Below are 22,493 nucleotides of genomic sequence, written 5' to 3' on the forward strand. Positions count from 1 at the left end.
CACTCGCTGCGTAAAAAAGGTTTTGCCTCACGTCGCCTCTGGTTCTTTTGACAATCACTTTAAATTGGTGTCCTCTGGTTCTCAACCCTTCTGCCAATGGGAACAGTTTCTATCTACTCTGTCCAGACTCCTCATGATTTTGAATGCCTGTATCAAATTTCTCAAACTTCTCTTCTCTAAGGACAGTAGCCCCAGCTTCTCCAATTCATCCACATAACTGAAGTCTCTTATCCCTGGAACCATTCTCATACATCTTTTCTGCACCCTCTCCAATGCCTTCAGATCTTTCCTAAAGTGTGGTGCCCTGAAATGGACACAATACTCCAGTTGAGGCCAAACCAGTGTTTTATAACAGCTCACCATAACTTCCTTGCTTTTGTATTCTATGCCCCTATTTATAAAGGCCAGGATCCCATTTGCCTTATCCAGATCTTGATGTATGTGGGCATGGACTGCTTCATTATCTGAGGAATTATGTATGGAACTGAAATCTGCGTGATCAGCAGTGAACAGCCTCACTTCTGATCTTATGATGAAGGGAAGGTCATTTACCAAGCAGCCAAGATAGCTGGACTGAGGATGCTGCCCAGAGGAGGTCCTGCAGCATCATCCACAGGCTGAAATGATTGGCCTCCAACAATCACAAACATATCCCTTTGTGCCATGTATGATGACAGCCACTGGAGTGTTTTCCTCCTAATACCCATTGACTTAAGATTTACTAGGGTTCCTTGGAGCCACACATGCTGCCCTGATGTCAAGGGCAGTCACGCTCCATGTCTATGTTTGGACTGAGGTTGTACTAAGATCTGGAGCAGAGTGGTCCTGGCAGAGGTTATATTGAACATCGGTGAGCAGGCTATTAGTAAATGCCACTTGATAGCGTAATTGGCAATTCCTTCCATCACTTTGCTGATGATTGGCAAAGGCTGATAGGGCAGCATTTAGTCGTGTTGAATTTGTCCAGCTTTTTGTGGACAGGACAGGCCTGGACAATTTTCCATAATATTGAATGGATGCCAGTGTTGTAGCTATGCTGGAATAGCTTAGCCAGGGGTGTGCTTCATTCTGGTGTATGCATCTTCAGCACTACAGCTGGGATGTTCTCAGGGTCAACACCCCTTTGCTGTGTAAAGTACACTCAGCAATTTCTTGATGTCAAGGGGAAAATCAATAAAATTGACTATTATCTGTGAAGGTGAGGAACCCAGGAGGAGGCCGAGAAGGATTATCTACATGGCAACCATCTTCAGCCAGCAATGCCATCACTTCAGCCTTGTCTTTTGCACTCATATGCTGACCTCTGCCATCACTGAGAATGGAGGAGTTCATGAGCCTCCTCACACAGTTGCTTAACTGTCCACTGCCATTTAAGAGATGTGGAAGGGTTGTAGAGCTTTGATCTGATCCATTGGTTTGGGGATTGCTTAGTTCTGTCTATAGCATGCTGCTTTTGCTGTATAACATGCATATAATCTGGTGTTGTGGCTTCTCAAGGTCGATACCTCATTTTCAGGTATGCCTACTACTGCTTTTGGCATGCTCTTCTACACTCATTGAACCAGGGTTGGTTATCTGGCTTGATGGTGATGGAGCGAGGAATGTTATCAGTTTATTATCGAACAAGACTTATCCAGTAACACACTGATTGAAATATGAAAGTTCCCTTTTTTAATTCCACACACACACACACACACACAAACTCTGAAAAAAGTACAGAAATTCTCTCTGCAGAGGTCTGTTACAAAAAAAGACAAAAAATACTTTGGCCAAATACTTGCTAATTCTTGAAAAATAAAAAGAGAAGATATGGAAGAAAGTCAGTTGCCCCTTTGGTCTGGCGTCTGGGTATATGGAGTCGAACCACTGGAATCTTTTCCAAAGCAGTTCTTTTCAGGCGGCGTTGAGAATTAATCTGGCAGGTTTTTCAAGCTTCTCAGGAGAGATGCAGCACCAGGTATCTTAGCTCTTCCACACTGGATTTTTGCAGGGTTTCTTCAAAGAGGTAGAGAAAAGGGTGAGCTGGGTGGTTTTTCCTTGGCAAGTTGATCTCCAACAGTCTTCAAAACAGTTCAACCCCAACAGAAAGTCAACCTCCTGTCCTCCATAAACCTTGACATGTGGCTTCTCTGTAAACATCTTCTCCAGGTCTCCATGGTTTCAGTTGTTTATTGACCTTAAAGCGTATGATTTCCAGCACATGTTGCTGTCAAACAACTTCTCAAATGTCCTTTCAGTGAACTTGGTTATAAAAAACACATCCATGGCATCTTTTCAGTTTCTTAACACAAAAAAAAATTTTTTTAAATGGAAGGACTTTCCTAACACATGGAGAAGGTAAAGTTACAATGAATTCAAAGCATTTCTCAATTTTTTCAGCACCAATACTATCCATGAAACTACAACTTACTTCTGTGCTTTCAGCTAGTGGCAGCTGGCCCCCATTCTCATGCTTTGTGAAGTGTCTCTGTGAAAAGGCTCACCATACTGACAAGACTCAAGATTAAGATACAAAAGCTGATCTCCTTGATTATTGAGAACCCCAACACTGTGTCTAGCCATAACATAAGCATTCACACTTTATTCAAGGAACCTAGACAGTGGGAGGATATACCGGGCCTGATCCTATTCACACCTGCTGTTCACATTTATGGACTTTCAGAAGGGAACAGTGGATTGTGATTTGGAGCAGGAACCCATCAATTTTTTTCTCCCCCCCCCCCCCCCTTTATTATTTCTCTGACATAATATTATGGCAATACAAAATAAACCAGCAGAAAATTTTCAGATCATAAACTAAAAGGCTCAGATTATTGTGGCTTATTAAATGTCAAGAATGCATTAATACTTTATCAGATTGTGAATATAAAAGGGTTGCTTTTAAAGTGACTGGTTCTGTGGCATGATTATTGACAACTACTAATCAGAGAATAAGGTGATTATTCAGGAACTGCTGTCAATAATACAAAAAATTTTATGGTCCAGACATAATTCCAGGAGTCATAAGCCTGTCATGGGCAGAATGGTAATTAATTTATAAAGCTTCAGAAAGAAAGCCATTCACACACACTTCCTTGAATCCATTGTTCTCTGCTATATACCAGTTGGCTCAGCAACAAATTTGTCTAGCCTTGAAATGTATGAACTCAAGCATACAAAGGATGAATTAAACCACTCTGACTGAGCAGCCCAATTTATTTGAGCAAGCAGTTTTTGCACACAGAATTAACAGTGGCCCAGAATTTGCTGGCGTAGGGCACCTAGCGGTCAGAGTCATGAGTTGCATTCATTTCCTTAGCTTTCACCTCCCAATTGCTTTTGTATTGTAAATTGTTGGAACTGCAAATTGATAATGGCCCAGTGAGGTCAACAGGGTATCTGGGATCTTGGTGAATTACAGCATCAATAGTCTAACTCCTTAACTCATGAAATTTAAGAGTAGAGAAAGGAAAAGGGTGAACAATGAAGGAAATAGTGTGAATTGGAGTCAAACTAGACACCAAGAGGGAAGGAAAGATTAAATTGAGAGAAAAAAAAGTAAGGAAAAATAATGATTTTTTTTTAAAGCCTCTGGGAACAATTTACTAGCTGCAGGAGCGAGACTCCACGGTTTCAATTGTTTCCTTTCTAGGCCTTCAAGGTTGAATGGTATGTCAAGACAATAAATTACCCCATTACCAGGTTCCTTCTGCAACAAATTTACGATGCATATTCAGTAAATCCATTTCTTGACACTCATGGGGAGGTCAAAGGTGAGATTGCATTTTTGCAAAGCTACTGACGAAGCGGCGGAAATCGTCCAGCATTTTGTGTCGATTCACAACTCAAGCCGCATCTCTTCCTCACCAAATTGCTGGGTATTTTATGTACTAATAAACAGCTTTACCGAGTTTTTGTTGCTTTTGATACTGCCAGATATCTTCACTTTTGAGGCCAATAAAATGCAGAAGAACTTAAAGAAAATCAATTTGAAAAATCGTACCAAAGATTTTTATTTGTTAAATTTCATATGCAAAGTTCCAAACACAGATTTATAATCACACCTTTTACAAAAAGGTCTAAGTACTTTACAGTGCCTGGTATACTGAGCACAAAGGTTAGTAAAATCAAGGTTACGATAAATATCATCAATTTATTCAAATCAAAATATAGTCCCATTTTTTAAATTAGATCAGGTAGAACTGGAAAAAAACTTCAAATTAAATTTAGAACTCAAAAATGCAGAATTGAAGGTAAACATTAAATTTAAGTTAATGTCTTAATTTGATGCACAAATCTGCTTTTTTGTGAGTGTGTGTGTGCACATTCATTTTGAATTTCAAAGTCTAAATGCAGAAAAAAAGAAATGTTTCAGACCTGTCTTCCTAGACCAATAACTTTGCAACAGTTTTACAAAAACGAGGAAGCCTTTATAGTAGCTGGGACCAGGGAAAGCCCAACTGTAAAGTTTTCTTGGCAGAACAGTCTATGATGACATAATCCTAGCAACTATAAAATACATGGCAACAGCAATTTAGTAAGCACACAGAGTTCAGTGGAATGCAGCAACTTATTCACAACCCTTCCTCCACTCTTCAACTGGCTGAGTTAGCTAACTACAAATTCTACATGCTTTTCAACCTAATGGCATAATGTGGTGAGCTATAAAAGCAGTAGGTTTGCCAACCCTCCTGGATTGTCCAGGAGTCGCTCAGGCTGGAGGATCAATCCTTCCAGGCACTGCTGCGTGCAATATGGATGAAAATAAGCAGTGCCAATACAACAGTGCAACAGTGACAGTAGTCGGAGCTTTGGTAGGAAGGCGTGAAAGCCGATAGGCACAGGCAAGGGTGGTTAACAAGTTAGGTTGCACTGGATCCTGTGAGAGCACCATAGGCAATATCTTGACTGCAGCAGTAACCATTTTAGGCAAGTACCTGTCATAATTTAGTTATTTCAATCAATTCCTTTTTTCATTTGTCTCCCCACTTCTGTATTTTCAGTGCATTTTTCCTACATCTAGTCCACTTGTGAGGAAATTATTAGATTATCTTGGGACTGAAGTGGTTGGAAATCACTGCTGGACTTTCTCCCCTCACTCCCGCTCTTTTGAATATTTTTATGACACTGTCATTTTTAACTGAAGGATGAAATGGCATTTAAATCCCCACCCTTCAGCTCCTGATATGTGTGTGTGTGTGTGAGACAAGGTTGCTGACCCTCTCGGATTTTATGAGTATTTCCAGCATTTTTAGCTTTTGTTTGAGATTATATCGGATTGATCACCTTCGCTTTCTCAGAGGTGGTGGGGTTCAGACAGCATATTGCCTGGGGGTGATGGAGAACCTTTCATGGGGGGATACTCAAAAAATGTTCTGATACCCAGTCTGCCCCTGCCAGTGAATTTAAACATTGTTATTAATATACAAGTTCACGGAAAGCAAAGACGCTCAATTGTAGGGTATGCAATCTTTATAGGGTAAATACAACATTTACAAAATGACTGACCTCCAATTAATTTAAATCCATAATTATAATGTTGGGCCATGAATTCAAAATTCAACAAGAACATTCTTTGGAAAATATGATAAAAACATTGCCAGACAGAAAATAACTAAATAAGCTTGCAATGATGTTCTGATGAAAGGTCACTGACCTGAAACATTAACTCTGCTTCTCACTCCACATATGCTGCCAGACCTGCTGAGTATTTCCAGCACTTTTTGGTTTTATTATATAAGCTTACAATGATGGTGTTTTGGGAGACACAACTAAAAGTTAAGTCATCAACTTCCTTTTGCTACTGACCTCAAGCTAATACTGTTCTCTTCTTCACTGCAGGCTTTTTCACATCCAGCAAAGGCTCCTTGCCAGAAAGGATGCTGCAGTAGGCCTCCCCAGTTTAGCCTATGAAAAGTGAAACCTTTAATAATTACCAAATACAAGTTGTAAGTTTAAATAAGCAATGCAAAATTCTAAAATGTTTCCCATAAACCCAAACTACACCATTCCTTTTTTGAATCATTCAGATCTAAGAAGTTATGTTTTAAAACCTATTCATTAGAATAAATCACATAAATCAAAAGTGCAAACGTACACGATTCCCAAATTGATTTTTACTTTGTTCAAGGTAATTAATGTTCCAACTTTCTCTGACTCACCTGCATCTAAGTTGTATTACAATAATTCTACTGATTGATAGATATGGGCTGAGTTTGTTCCAGGTCTCATGGACACCGTTAGTTGTCTGGGTGCTGTCACAAACTGGGAAATACCAATTATTGCATATTGTCACCAGAACTGATCTTTGCTTAATGTGTGGGCCATGTTCGTTAGATAAACTTACTGACCTCCTCAATGAGGTCTGCAGCTGGTCCTGTCCTCGCATCCAGCCACTGCAGTTTGACAAAAGCTTCAGGACCAGCATTCAGGTCAGTTCAAAACACCAGCTTTCTATTCAAAGTCTACATCTATCCCCTTCCCTTTTCCTCTTCCTCCCTAACCTGGTCTCCCTCATCACCAAACAGTTCTGAGCTCCTGGACACACTGGTTGCAGCAGTGTGGCCATTTTCTAACTCTCTTTTTATTCCTTGCTCTACTTTACCATCCTAGCATCCTCTCCTTTGGCATCTAACCTTGGTCTATCTTCCCCCCTATCCTCCACCCACTACCTCTCACACTGCTCTATCTTCTTCCTTCGCACATCACCTCTAACATCGACCTACCACTCCCCTCTTACCCAACTCAATCTACTTTGCTCCACTGGCCTGCAGCATTAGTCCTTCCTCAGCCCTCGAACCACACTTTACCTGAAACTACAATTATTCTTGACTCCAAGTGCACAATGTTACTAAACAATTTTTAAAAATACATTAAATAGCCTTCAACAAAAATCTAAACAATTTTTTTGAAATTCTACCTGTCCAGTCCTTCATTTTGAGATGAAATTAAGCTACAAGTTAAAATGTCATGGTCAATTAAAATGAAATGAAATATACTTGTAAATCTATCACAATAGCATTCTAAAATTTAAACGATCTATATCCTTCTTTATTTCAAGCTCAACTGCAACTTTTAAATCATCACATGGAGAAAAATACCCAACGAACACTTTAAGAACGTTGCACCACACTGATTATCTTGCCCACTTCACAGCATACACAACCTTGTTTGGGGCATCACCCTAGTCCCTTGAGTAAAGGAGGAAGCTTTCAGCTCCAGGCATCAGCAGAAGCATGAGGCGTGTGATATATCCCAAAATAATTTAAATCAGTATAGAAATGGAGGAGAGCAAATAACCTTAAAAGTATGGAAAAAAGGTTTTCTAACAAAATTATAATCTAATAGTATAATATTCAAGAAATACATAAAGCAAGCTGTAATCATGCTATAATCATTTGTTGCATTAATGTCCAAGTATTATTTCACAGGGAACAATTTTTATCACCCATTATAAATGAAGATTAAAGCCCTCAGTCGAGGTCCCAACTCAATTACCTTTTTGAAGGGTCTTTCTGAAGTAGGTCTTCAATCAAGCCAAGAAATTCAGCGCAAGGTTTTTGCCCAGTAGATCCTGACAGAGTAAAGATGTTTTGAACTTGATAGCAATTTGTCTAGATATTAACGAGTTAGAACCACAAAATATAATTTTTGCACTGGGCTATCTTCCATTTAATACTGTAGGCAAATCATACAACTTAAGTGGAAGAATCTGCCTGTCACACCAATCAGGTCATACTGAATTCTGCAAACAAAAGCCAGACTCCTAATTTACCTGGGCTCTCTGTACATGGAAACTGTATGCAGGGAATCAGGACTGAAAGTTGACTGCAGCACTTAACTGGACGATATTCACCCTTAAATGCAGAGGCATTTTCTTTTCTGCTCTGAAAGGCAAATCTGTCCTGCAGAATAACAGCTAGAAAAGGGCGGCACAGTGGCTAGCACCGCAGCCTCACAGCTCCAGCGACCCGGGTTCAATTCTGGGTACTGCCTGTGTGGAGTTTGCAAGTTCTCCCTGTGTCTGCGTGGGTTTCCTCCCACATGCCAAAAGACTTGCAGGTTGATAGGTAAATTGGCCATTATAAAATTGCCCCTAGTATAGGTAGGTGGTAGGGGAATATAGGGACAGGTGAGGATGTGGTAGGAATATGGGATTAGTGTAGGATTAGTATAAATGGGTGGTTAATGGTCGGCACAGACTCGGTGGGCTGAAGGGCCTGTTTCAATGCTGTATCTCTAAATCAAAAAATCAAAGGAGAAACATGGGCAAAATGGCCCCTTGCAATTACCAAAGTCCTGTTGTGGGGGGAGCAACAAAAGAGTTTACACTTTCTCAGGCACGTCTGGGAGCTAATGCATTAAAAAGTTTTCAGGCATTCACACAAGCACCAAGTGGACTCCCTTTTTCTTTGTGGAAGGTATGGCTCAAAGGATTTGATGCTTAGAGATATAAGGTGATAACAGATGTTTTTCTTTTCACTGCACTCTTGCATTGCAATACAGGTGCAGAGCGGATTTGCAGTGTGCCACTTTGATGCCTTTTACTGAATATTTGTACACTATGCAGTGAATCAGGCTATGACTTATACCTGCTGGAAAGAAAAAGAGGAGGAACAATAGCATGCAATTACATAGTGCTTTTAATGGAATAAACAACACAAGGCACTTTATAAATGGAAACCAGGAGGACAAACAGCCAAGCTATGGAGGTAGAGATTAGGAGGGGTGACTAAATGTTTGATCAAAATGTTGAGTTTTTGAAAGTTTCAAGGTAGGAGGTCCAAGGAATAGGACCGAGGTCGGCAAAGGCTCTTCCACCAATGGGAAGATTATACATAAACAGCCAGAGTCAGAGGACTAAAAGGGTGTGTGGAGATGTAAAGTAGATAGAAATGGTAAGACCATGAAGGGATTTGAAAAAGATGACTAGCATTTTAAATTTAATATCTTGAAAGGCAGGAAGTAAATGCAAATCAGCAAAACTGGGGTTGATGGGGATGGAACTTTGACCGAGACAAAATTGGGGCATCTGAGTTTTGGATACGTTGTAATTTAAGGAGTTTGGAGGATGGAAGGCAATGCTCTCTATATCAGAAGCATTGAATATGTCAAATCCAGAGGTGCAAAAGTATAGACAAACTCTCTGCTGGCAATGGGATTGAGGCAGGGTAACAACAATCATCAAGTATTGGCTTGAATGCTTTACAAAATATCTTGAAAAATTACTGAACCTTGAGGCTTGGGTGGCAGTGGATCTTCGTACAAAACCATCTCAACCAACTCAGAAAAATTTTCTGAAAAAAATGGTGGTTTTCCTGTCAAATAAGCAGAGCAGTCGTGAGTAACAAACATTGTTACCAACAATATTACAGGATTCTGCTTGAACACCACACTCCTAGCACCAATACAAAAGCACCTTTGAGACACCATCTTAAGAATTTATTGCCTTTTTGATCTCTCCAAGTTTTAACTTGTTCAACTGCTGCATTATATAACAATTTAGTTTAAGAATCTTCATTGTCACTTGTCAGAACTTTCTTTAGTAACCCACAACTGTTTTGTTTTCCCTTTTTTAATTTTTGTGCTCAACAAGGCAAAAGATATTAGTGGCAAGAGAATTAAATTCTTCCCATTTCAAGTACCCAGTGACAGGATCAAATACTTCTAGGTCAGTATTGCTAGATGCAGGGTAAAGCTCCATTAACTCTGCCCAACGTGCCTCAGCCCCAATCGTATAAGAGCATTGCCTATTGTACCAGTAGGACATTTCTCCATTTCCCCTACCGGGCTTCTTGTGGCATTCCTCAGCAAAATTGTTAAGTTGTCAACAATTGTTGATTTAGAGAAAGCTTTGTGCTCAAGGCGATGCCCAAATTCTCTTCACATAGGATCTGCATTGTCGGCAGAGAGAAAAGATATTCACCCCATCAGTCTGGATTGGATTTAAACCTAGGTCCCGGAGATGAAAGACCAGTTCTCTTAACTGGATCCTATTTGATAGGGAGCTAAGAAGGTAATTTTGGTAGAATGTGCTCGAGCTCCAAAAAGCCTAATGCTCCAAGGATGCTGATAAAACTGATTTCCACATAGAAGGAAATATAATCAAACAGAGGTAATGTAATGCCCTGATAGTTCTTCAAAGAAGTGACAAAGTGAGCTGCGTACATCAGAAAGGTTATAGAGTCAAACATTCAGGGCTGAAATTTATGAGCGCGCCGCAAATTGATATTTCACACGGGGGTTCATTTAAATGGAGGGGGCAGAGCAGCCACCCCCGAAGACGTAGAGGGGGCAGCCACTCCATCCCGGCAACGCGTCTGGCACCACCACGTGGGTACCGGTGCCATTTCTAAAGGGCTTCAAGCCCTTCATGTAAATTTAAATGTTTAAAGGTCCTGCCGCACTAATATTAGAAATAAAATTATATTCAAACTTTGCATCCCCTCTCCCACCCGCCCAATGAGTTCTCAATAACATTACCTATACCCCTGGCAAACCAATATTTTACATGAAGAACTTTAACCCCTCACCTTCAGAACATTCCACCCTCAACCCTTCCCCACCATCCCCACAACCAATCTAAGCAGTTTTCCCCATTCCCACACACCTCCCGACTTGAAGATTTCACTCCTCCCCCCTCCCCACCAGTGTCACGCCTCGGAACTCATGAGTTCCGAAGGTGTGGCAGTTGCAGCCGACGGCCGTAATATCAGCGAGGCGTGGCCGCTGGGACAAGATAGATTAATTTGAATGACTTTAACTTAATTATAATATTAAAATGAAAGTCCTGCGGGGCCGCACCAAGGCCTCGCACCACCAGTAAAATCTAGCCGGGCCTTCTCGGCGTCACAGGGTCATGGCGGGCTTTCTGGGCCCCCCACCACGACCCCCAACACCAGAGGCCTCATAAAATTCAGCCCTGTGTGTGTGTCAAGTTAACTGATATCAACAGTGTCAGGGATGGCAAAAAAAACACGCAGGGATGCCAACCCTGATTCAATCCAGTGACCCACTGATAAATGCAAAAGTCATTGCATGTTAAATGTCTTTATTGGTGGATTATAGATTTTTGTTAGTGCAAGGTCTGACGTTATTGTTGGGGACTGTTACAAATGTAGACATTATATATCACAGAAAATGTAACAGAGGAATAACGTATATATTACTTTTTTTTACAACAGCACATTAAAGACTCCAATTAAGTGCAACAGCAGAATGGTGCTTAAATCAGCTTTTTCCTGAAGTAGCAGCACCTAAACTTTCACATTTTTCAAAGTGACATAGTCGTGCTTTACTAGCATTCACCTGTTTCAGAGTTTTGAATAAGCAAAAATGTGAAGTGAAGTCACAGATAAGGAAGGTTGGATAAAGTGGCACTCGCAAACACCACACAGCACAAAACTTGTAACTTTTCAATACTGATGGCAGAGGGAGTAAAAGAAAAGGTTTTAAGTGAACATGTTCAAAAACTAACCTGCAAACATCTCATACAGTACACAACCCAGAGACCATAAATCACTGACTGGAGAACAATCTTCACCCGCCAGAATTTCTGGAGCCATATAAATCGATGACCCTAAAAAGTAAATTTGCATCAAATTAAACTATCAAAATAACTTGGAACAGCACTCAATTGCATGCCTTTCTTGTGGGGAGGGGGAAGCATTTCTAAGAAAAGAAAATGAGAGACAACTTGGATGGTGATCAATTAATCAAGTCTTTGGGTTCTAATGCAGATGCTCATTATCATGCCTTTTGGTCATTTACATTCCCCAGAGGCAACCTGGGATCAGATCTAGTACAACAGTTCAAATCACCTATATTAACTTCATAATTGCCCAACCTCTTGTTTACGATATGTCAGCCTCCAATTCGTCCCTTCCCAACCCGTGGTTCTACTTTGAATTCTATGCAGCCTCCTGGGTGTTCCCCTTACACCACATTCTAACGGATTTGGCTCTGAATCTTATCCCTTCTGTCCAATGAGTCTGTTTCTATTATTATCTATCCTCCTTTGCTTTATGCATGTCCTTTGCCAGGTGAGCCTAGCTGTCTGTCCTAGTGCTATTAATTCAACATTGCAGCCTCTCAACAACAAAAAAAATAACATTATTTATGTCTCCAGAATGCAAGCAAAGTGGATTCTCTGTTCCATATAGTGAAGAGAAAGCTTTTGTCCCCCCACTGGGAAGTGTTCCAAAAACTTCACACAACAATAAACTCTGGATGTCAGGGATACATGGGCAACCATCATCAAGCCCAATTTAAAAGCACAATTCGTAGTACTTTAAATAAATGTTTAACTTTCACAAAATATATTTAGACAACACTCAGCATTGTCTGAGATAAATCATGAAAAAATTAGGTACTGTGAAAGATGATGATGCTCAGACCTTTTAAAAAGTGAATCTAGTACTTTAAAAAAATCTCTACTCATATTTGGGCAGGCAAACTTAACACAATTATTCTTTATATGTATTTTTTTTTAAATCAAGTATTAATACACTACTGAATAAAATATTGCCTTTATATAGTGCCTTTAATGTGGAAAAGTGTCACAAAGCTCTAGAGATTAGAAGAAAAAAATTAGATTAGCATTTGCATCATCCACATGTAACAATGCTTCTTGAAAGTCTACGAAGAGAGAAACCGACAGTTTCATACAAAAAAAAAGTATTCATGCACTTCAGACTCTATAAGAAACACATTCTACAATGGGTATGGAGTGATTATAGTTTCCTTTTTCTGCTATTTCACTATCTTGTGTCTCACTGCTTCTGTCCATCATTCAGTTTAATCTGACCAACTAGGCTGAGCCTGAACTCAATGATTTGGCTGAGTTATTTTCCACCTTCCAGAATGGACAAGAGAAAGCGATGGACATTCCATGTATTTTCCTGTAGCAAATATACTGCAATAAGGAGATAATTGTTAAATCTAAGCATATTAACACATACAAGGCAGGTTTTAGTTCTCAAGAAACTTGGCCTGCTTATGTAAAGTTCCTTTAGTTGTGAACGCAAGGCAATGGTTTTGAAGAACAGGTGGAATGGTTATCGAGGTACGAGAATTGGTTTCAGCATCCCATTGTTAAGAGGCAAATTAAAAAAAAATGGCCACGGTTCAAGATCGTGATCACTGTTCAGTGAGTATAGCAACAAGTGCACATTTGGATTTTAGATGAAGCCAGGGTCATACTCAGCTCGGACGATGGATCGTCAACCTGAAACATTATCTCTGTTCTTCTCTCCACAGACGCTGCCTGATCTGCTATGTCTAGCATTTTCTATTTAGATTCCATGCTCAGCTATGAATAGATATCCCATGGAAGTTCCATTATCTAGGTTTAAAGATGATTTCAAATTTCACATCATCCATGAACCTTATTTAGGTGTACTTCGAGAGAGATTGTTACCTCGGGCCCGAAGTTTAGACTTTCTTCTTTGTGTGCCTTCGTTGCTTTCCCCTACATCATCTTCTGCACCAACCAATGAAAAGAATTCATCCAGATTCTCTCCTTCTGCTTTGGCTAGACTGAAGTTACCGTATTTCAGAGTGCCTGGTCCATCCAGCAATATCTCCAAAGAAGGAAAGAAGAATGAGAAAATAGCAATGCTGCAGGTAGGAAATGTCTTTTGAAAACCACATACAATCTCCAGAAAAATATTTTAAAAACCTGTTCACATTTTTTGTGCCACTGTGGGATTTAAATTTGCAGCTTTAAATTCCAAAAGATAGATAACCATTTACCACAACTTAAATTTATCTAGCACCTTTAACATAGTAAAACTTCTCATAGCAAGGGGGAAAAAAATGTCAAACCAAATGAGATATTGGAAGCTTGCTCAAAGAGGCGGTTTTAAGGAGAACCTTTAAAGGAGGTGGAGAGGCAGAGGAAGTGAGGAAGGGAATTCCAGTGGGTGCAGCCCAGGCAACTAAAAGCCATGACTGCAGTATAAATAAGGCAACAGGCTCCTTTCACCATGAAATATATCAAATGTTTGCATAAGCGTCAGCATGATGCATAGTAACCAAATGAACTGTTCCCCATTATGTGTTACCTATTTTTTTTAAGGTTAAATCCATTCACACTAACTTTTCATAAGATATTGGGTATATATCAAAGAGATAGAAGATAATAGTTGCTAAATAAGTGACATTCTACTCTAAGGAAACTATTTTAGCAGATTTATTATAGTCTAAAGAAGTATTAAAGGTGTAGTATTCAATATCTAGCAGAAAATATTTTGAAGCTACAAAAAATTGGATGTGTTAATATCAATTCAAAAGTTTTTTTTTTTAAATGTCCCAGTGAAATGTTAATATTAACCTTTGATACAAAGGTAGAATTCTGAGTGGCGCAGTGGTTAATACTGCAGCGTCATAGCTCCAGGGATCCGGGTTCGATTCTGGGTACTGCCTGTGTGGAGTTTGCAAGTTCTCCCTCTGACCGTGTGGGCTCTCGCCAGGTGCTCTGGTTTCCTCCCACAGCCAAAGACTTGCAGGTGATAGGTAAATTGGCCATTGTAAATTACCCCTAGTGTAGGTAGGGAATATGGGATTACTGTAGGGTTAGTATAAATGGGTGGTTGTTGGTCCGTACAGACTTGGTGGGCCGAAGGGCCTGTTTCAGTGCTGTATCTCTAAATAATAATAATAAATAAAATAAATAATAACAAAAATTATAGTTTGGGAAAAGCAAGGATCAGAAGCAATGGTACAGTGTGGGATCTGTCATCTTTGTCCAGCAATCTGTTCAGTGTTCTAAAGCTCATAAAACAACAAATGTACTTGAAACCAGCAGGAATTAGGCAATGAAATAAAATAGCATAAAAAGGAGAGGCAATGATTCACTCAGTAGGAACTTTTTGACTACCTTCAAGACCAAGTCGCATGAACAGGCCTGGATATGCAACATTATGCACCTGCCTGCTACAAGTTTCTGACACTTAGCTTTTAGATGCAAGGCTAAATGTGTACCATTCTGTATGAATTTTTAGGTTGAAAGTTTTGGAACAGTAATAAATTAAATTAATTGTCATATAAATTATTACCTCTAGCTTTAAGAATCTGCTATAAGGATAAGGAAGGAATTATCCAACAGATTGCAGAGACAGGGAGGGGTGAGGTCATGGAGAGATTTAAACATAAAAATGAGAAGCTTAAATTTGAGATATTAGGTTAACCGTGACCCAATGTGGGGAAGTGAGGGATGAATGCAATGAGGAGCAATGAATAAGTGGGACTTGGTGCGGGATAGGATATGGATAGCAGATTGGTGAATCAATTGATGCTTACCAGAGAGTACAGGATGAGAGGCCTGCAACAGAACATTGGAATAGTCACGTCCGGAGGTGATAAAAGGATGGATCAGAACTTCAGCAGTAGATAAGCTCAGGTATGGGCAGAGATGGGCGAACATTATGGATCAAGGAATAGGCAGACTTTGTGACAGAGAGGACATCCATTGCAAGCTCATCACACAGTCCGATAGGATGCCAAGGCAGTTAACTTCTGAATTAGCCCGCAACAGTGGCTGGGGAGAGGAATGGAGTAGGTGCCAAGTGTACACAGTTTGTGACAGGGGCAAAGGCCTATGGCTTTGATTGTCCCTAGGTTAAGCTGGAAAAAAAATTGAGGCCAATCCAAGACTTTCAGTCAGTCTGGCAGCAGGGGCATTGGAGTATTCAAGGGAGGTGATGTCATCAACATACATTTGGAAGTTGACCCCATGTTTGCAAATGGCGTCGCCAAAGGGCAGCATGGAAAAGGAGGAAGAGAAGGTGGCCAATAATGGATCCTTGAGGGACTCCTGAGGTGACAGTATAGGATAGGAACAAAAGTCATTGGTAGTGATGCTTTGGCTAAGATCAGATACTTGAGCAGAATCAAACAATTCATTTACCTTGGCGGGGTTAAGATCACAAAAAATGATGCCCAGCTCATGAATATGGCGCAACCCTGTCACCAAGTCAATACCGAACTGTCTAACTACATCTTCATGTAAATATTCATCTTGGGCAATAACCATTGCCAATGAGCCTCCTGCAACAGACACCATAGGATTAACAGTGTGGATAGTCGTAAAAAACACAAGAGAACACAACCTACATCTCCTTAATTTGGATTAAATACTGCTAACAACATTGAGAATTGAATTAAAAGTGTTTTCTCATATCAGCTTTTACACTCAGTGACTGTCATACCTGAGGGCAAAGGAGCAAGGAAAAGAAACATTTTTATAACTACAGTATTCAAATGTTTTCCTTCACAGTTCCAGCCTTAATTTGCTGAATGGCTTTTTGTTTGTTTTACGGGACAGACTGGATGACAGAGCAGGTCTTTTCCTGTCAGTTTTCATATGTTTTTATGTTTCACCACATCCCAAGTCTCTCAAATGCCCCCTTCGTGCACGACCTTTTACTAACAATGTGCTAAAATTAAGACTAACCTTCCATGCTAATTTCCATATTTCATAGTTTGTTTAAAAATCTACCAAACATCAAAAAAACATGAAGTTTTCATTTTTGAGGCTTGTGCTCTGTAACGGAGAGTGATGCAGAGAGTGTCTTGAGCAAAGAAGATCTTATCCAGGAAGAACATTTCAAATATCCCAAAGTACCTCACAAACAATTAATTACTCTGAACTGCAGCATAATTTCACAAACCAAGATCTCAGATTGGATGAATGAACTACAGAAATAAGCAGGCCTGGCCACAGATTCATATTTCATCTAAATTATGAGAATTATAATGTAGCAGTCACTCAGTGCTGCATTGGGCAGTTAACCTGAATCATGAGAAGTCCCAAAGTGGGACTGGAACTCACATTCTTCTTGCTTAGAAGGTGAGAGTTCTACCAACTGAGATACACTGACACACAAGTAAAAGCTTCTTTTACAAATAAAATCAATATTTTTCTCCATACCAAAATCATAAAAGACACTGGCTGTAAACAAGTGTACAACTTCTTAAACACTTACACACAGGGAAAAATATTGTGGTAAAGCCATTCAAAACATGCCACTCCTTAAGTGTTTCACTGAAAAATTTCAGACTTATATAAACATTAGAACATAATGTCCAACTACTCAATGCAACAGTTTAAAATTGTAACCCTTTTACATTTATGCACATAGTCAAAGCCTCTAGGAAATACTTTAAACACCATTGGAATTCTTACCTGTGCACAATTCCACTACAAGCCAGAGGTGATTGCTAGTCTCATACCACTCATGAAATAATACGATATTCTGGTGCTCAATGCCATGAGTAAGTCGCACCTACATAAAATACATATTTCCAAGACAAACATTTACCTTCTTGTTAATCAGCAAGATAGAAAGTATGTTTCTTTTTCTGTAAATTGAGAAACCAAGGTGATGGGTTAACACCCAGAATGCAGGAACAGCAAGTTTGAAATGTTTAAGACGGAGGATGCGGTAAATCAAGAAAGATTGATTAGGACTGTAGGAGAAGGGAAAAATTAAGGAAACACAGTTTGCAGACAATGAGAAAGAACAAGTTAAATAAGTCAAAACAGCAAAGATATAAGGAGGGGAGAATGTAGATTGACATAGTTGAAACGTTGGGAAAAGCAGCCTAAAAAAATGCTTTCCAAAACAAAGTCAATAAAAAAAGAAAGGCTCAAGAAAGGTATAGGGAGAGGCATCAAGAGACATTGGTTGGAGGTCAGGCAGAGTTTTCTTCGCATATTCTGTTCAGGAGTGCAAGAGAGTTGCTACCAGTATACCAGATTCGACAGCAATATTCTTGTCCTGGGGACAATTTCTTGGAGGCAGTTTTACAACGACTACCATTTACATCGTGCCTTTAACATAGTAAAATGTCCCAAGGCACTTCCTAGGTATGAAAACAGACAAAATTTGACATTGAGCCAAATAAGGAGATATTAGTGCAAGTGACCAAAACATTGGTCAGAAATAGAATTTTAAAGCGTCTTAAAGGTGGAAAGAATGGTAGAGAGGCGGAAACATTTAGGAAGTGAGGTCCAAAGTACAGGGCCGAGACAACTAAGGGCACAACCACCATCGAAAGGGCAAAGTAAATCAGGATGCACAAGAGACTATAATTGAAGGGATAGTGTTCTCAAGAGTTGTGGAGCTAAAGGAGGTTATAGAGATAGGGAGGGCTTTGAATACAAGGATGAAAATTTTAAATTTGAAGAGCTGCTGGTCTGCGAGCAAATATAATTATAGGTGAATGGGATTGGTGCGAGTCAGGATAAGGGCAACAGAACTTTGGGCAAGCTCAAACTTAGAGGATGGAAGATAGATGGGGGGCCAGCCAGGAAAGCCTTGGAAAACTCTAGTTTGGAGGTGACAAAAACATGGAAGATTTACTAACAAATATGTGGGTGTTCCATCTCAGGTTACAAAATTCAGTGATTTTTTAAAATATAAGTATTCCGGGAACTCTATGTAACATTAAGCACAGAGTAGAAGGTCCCAAGGTATTTCTGGTCCATGTTGGGTTAGTGGATCTCATTCAGGACAGTAGTTGGCACGTTAAAATTGGCCTCAGCACTCATGGGGAAGGGAGAAAAACGTCAGCCACTGTTCTTTTTCCTAATCACTGGGAAATATTAGCTGAGGACAGGATAGAACTCAGCTCTGTTACCCTCCACAGCTAAACGACAGCCATAGCTCAGTTGGTTGCACTCTTGCTTCTGAGTCCGAGGTCCCACTCCAGAGACTTGAGTGCATTAGCTAGGCTGACACGTCAGTGCAGTACTGAGTGCAGCACTGTCGGAGGTGACAACTCTTGGATGAGACCTCAAACTGAACTCCCATGTGCCCTATTGCCCCATGGCACTATTTCAAAGAGCAGAGGAATTCTCCCCACTGTCCTGGTCAATATTTATCTCTTAACCAACACCTCAAAATAGATTATTTGATCATTATTTCAATGCTGTTTATGGGACCTTACTGTGCACAAATTGGCTGCTGTGTTTCCTACATTACAGCAGTGACTACACTTTAAATGTACTTTACTGGCTGTGAAGCCCTTGGGATATCCTAACGTTGTAAAAGGCACAGTATGAATGCAAGTCTTTGACTGGCTTTCACCTGCCAGTGCCTACTGCTTCAGCTCATACACATGTTAAGGCCCACTCCATTAGCACCTGTGCAATAATAACCCAAGAAGTATGAAAGTGACAGAAGATTGAGGGGGAAAAAGGCAAGTTACTTTGCATTTGATATCACTAGTTTATGTTAAAGCAATAGATGAACAATGAGAAAACCAGTCAAAGGGTTACAGTACTCATTTTCCATCAATGTACAATATTCTCACTCCCCTCCTTTCAACACCTCTCCCCAGTTATTTCAATTAATTACTGTGTTTAATAACTATTAGTGAGGAGCATGCCCCATCATCTCCCAATGTTCTTGTTACCTGAAGACAGTGATTCCTGCTCAGCACAATTTCACAACACCAGCAGCCATTCAGTAGCTCATCCAAGTATCCACTCCTCTTGTGAATCTTGCCAATGAGTGCAGGCTGGCCCTTTGCTTGTGGTGTCACAGCTCAGCCTGGTCCAGACCTCATCTGATATTCACATACTTGCACATTCAGCAGCCATCACTGGGCAGGAATCAGAGCCCGAGGCAGATTATTTTCCCCTTTGCTAGTCCGGGGACATCCAGGCCAATTACAGCACCCAACATTTGCCCCAGTGGAGATCAGCTAACTTAGCACTCAATCTTACAAGTCTCTACGGCACTATACTACAGTATATAAGCACACTTATCTGCGCCAGCCTGCAGTTCAGATTGGCAACAAAAACCCAAAGATGGCCAAGTTGCAAACATACCACTGACTACAGGATAAACCCATTTGGTGGGTCTACAGTGCTCTGCGCCATTACGCTACCTGAATTTTCTGATAATTCAAGTTCTACTGCTCTCAAGTGATACTCACCCTATTAGTGATCTCTGGTCTTTTTGACTTGTCAATACATAAAATAGCTACAAAATTGATAGTTCCCTTTCTTCTGCCTTTGTAAACGGTAGACTTATTTCCTTTTCCAATTTCCTCATAAAGGACAAAGTTTTCCATTTTTGTTGTTGTAAATATATCTAAAATAGGAACAGACAAACAATTATATACACACCCACACAATAGCACTTGCAATCAATATTCTGCTGTTTTTAAATTTCAAAAACAGTTATCTCAGCACAGAACCAAAGATACCAGGGAACAGTAGCATTGTGGTTATGTTACTAGACTTGTAATACAGAGGCCTCGACTAGCAATTCAGAGACATAAATTCAAATCCCATCACAGCAGCTGGAGAATTTACTTTCAGTTAATAAAGAAATCTGGAATTAAAAATTTAATACCAATAAAGGTGATCATGTAATTACCAGAATGTCCTAAAAACCCATCTTGTCCTTTATGGAAGGAAATCTGCTGTCCTTACACGACCTGGCCTATACACGACTCCAGACCCACAGCAATATGGTTGACTCTTAACTGCCCTCTGAAAGGGCCTAACAAGCCACTCAGTGAAGGGCAATTAATGAAGGCTTTCCCAGCAAAGCCCACATCCTGTGAATGAGTAAAAACAATTTCTCAAAACACTTTGCAGGTGCAAACAGAAAAATGCAACATCAAGTCCAAGGAAATTAGGGTAGGTGACAAAAAGGTGCGTTTTACAGAGTGTTTGGAAAGGAAGGAGACCAGAATCATGGAAACAAGAGGTGGAACATGCAGGAAGCAGTTACAGAGATTAGGAAGGGCTATGCCCCAAACCAAATTAAACACAAGACTGAGAATTTTAAATTTACAGCATTGAAGAATAAAAAGCCAATGTAGTTCAGTGAGGACAGAGGTGAGATACAAGAAGGACTTAATGCAACAGTTGAGCTGACATTTATGTAGGATGACAGTCCAGTTCAGACTGAAGGAGTGCTGCACTGTCGGCGATGCCGTCTTTCCGATCAGACATTAATTTGAGCCCCATCTGCCCTCTCAGCTGGAGACAAATGATACCATGACACTTTTCAAAGAGCAGGCGAGTTCTCCCCAGTGTCCTGGCCGATATTTATCCCTCAATTAATTGATTATCTGGTCATTATCACATGGCTGTTTGTGGGACCTTGCTGTGCACAGGCTGGCTGTCACATTTCCCACATTGCAAGTAAAGCACTTTGGGACATCCTGAAGTTATGAAAGATGTTATATAAATGCAAGTCTCTCTTTCTATAAGGGAGACCTGCCAAAGATACAATAGATCACTTAAGTCTTGAAGTGACAGAGTTGGAAGTATCAGCAGCAGATGATCTGAGGTTGGGATGGAGACAGACTATGTTGAGGAGGAAGGAGGCAATCTTTCTCATGGAGTGGATATGAGTTTGGAAACTGAGCTCAGGTTTGCGCAGGATGCTGCAGTTGTGAATATTCTCGTTGAACCTGAGACAGTGGTGACAATACAGAGCCTGTCCCAGAGGGTGAAGTTGATGGCTTTGGTTTTCCCACTGTTTAATTGTAGGAAATTTTGGCTCATCCAGGACTCTATCAGACAAGTAGTCTGACAACACGGAGACAGTGGAGGGGTCGCAAGAGGTGATGGTGATGTAGAGATGGATATTAGCATATATGTGGAAACTAATGGTGTGCCCTTAGATGATGTCACTGAACAGCAGAGGGGATGGAGTATAAAAGTAGGGAAGTCTTGCTGCAACTGTACAGGGCATTGGTGAGACTGCACTTAGAGTATTGCATACAGTTTTGGTCACCTTACTTAAGGAGGGATATACTTGCATTGGAAGCAGTTCAGAGAAGGCTCACAAGGCTGAATCCTGCGATGAAGGGGTTATTTTGAGGAAAGGCTGGACAGGTTGGGCCTGTATCGATTGGATTTTAGAAGAATGAGAGGTGATCTTATTGAAACATAAGATTCTGAGGGGGCTTGACAGGGTAGATGCTGAGAGGATGTTTCCCCTCATGGGGGAATCTAGAACTAGGGGGCATAGTTTCAAAATAAGGGAAGGTCTCCCATTTAAAACAGTGATGAGGAGGAATTTCTTCTCTGAGAGGATATTTAATATTTGGAATTCTCTTCCACAGAGAGCAGTGGAGGCTGGATCATTGAATATATTCAAGGCTGAGTTAAGACAGATTTTTGATCTCCAAGAGAGTCAAGAGTTATGAGGGGCAGACAGGAAAGTGGAGTTAAGACTAAAATCAGATCAGACATGATCTTATCGAATGGTGGAACAGGCACCAGAGACCGAATTGCCTATTATTTCTTATGATCTTATTAGATGAGAAAGAAGGGGTTAAGGATAGATCCTTGGGAATCTCCATGTTAACAGTGCTAGGTTGTGAAGTGAAACCATTATGAAGTTTCTCTGGCAACGACTGGATAGGCAAGAATGGAACCCTAATATAGACACACACTAGTTAGCAATGTGCTCAAAGACACCAACACAAACGATCGGCACTAAAAATTGCCCCCACAGTGATCGACACCAACAGACATCCTG

General features: G+C 40.3%; 1 protein-coding gene across 9 annotated transcripts in view; it reads right to left on the reverse strand.

The window, feature by feature from the left end:
- Positions 1-22,493, reverse strand: part of ulk4 (unc-51 like kinase 4) — a 448,354-nt gene that overhangs the window by 425,444 nt on the left and 417 nt on the right. For 6 of the 9 annotated variants that reach the window (XM_068054423.1, XM_068054429.1, XM_068054422.1 and 3 more), the window contains exons 2-10: positions 20,370-20,553; positions 19,924-20,081; positions 17,165-17,264; positions 15,887-16,026; positions 13,397-13,559; positions 11,456-11,557; positions 9,213-9,296; positions 7,477-7,552; positions 5,788-5,886 (exon numbers count right to left, since the gene is read on the reverse strand). In XM_068054423.1, the coding sequence (XP_067910524.1) occupies positions 5,788-5,886; positions 7,477-7,552; positions 9,213-9,296; positions 11,456-11,557; positions 13,397-13,559; positions 15,887-16,026; positions 17,165-17,264; positions 19,924-20,061 (902 nt within the window). In that variant the 5' untranslated portion in view covers positions 20,062-20,081; positions 20,370-20,553. The remainder of the gene's footprint in view (positions 1-5,787; positions 5,887-7,476; positions 7,553-9,212; positions 9,297-11,455; positions 11,558-13,396; positions 13,560-15,886; positions 16,027-17,164; positions 17,265-19,923; positions 20,082-20,369; positions 20,554-22,493) is intronic. The other 3 variants (XM_068054427.1, XM_068054428.1, XM_068054426.1) reach the window with 1 other exon arrangement.

This window comes from Heterodontus francisci, chromosome 2 (genome assembly GCF_036365525.1).
Source record: "Heterodontus francisci isolate sHetFra1 chromosome 2, sHetFra1.hap1, whole genome shotgun sequence".
Classification (NCBI taxonomy): Eukaryota; Metazoa; Chordata; class Chondrichthyes; order Heterodontiformes; family Heterodontidae; genus Heterodontus; species Heterodontus francisci.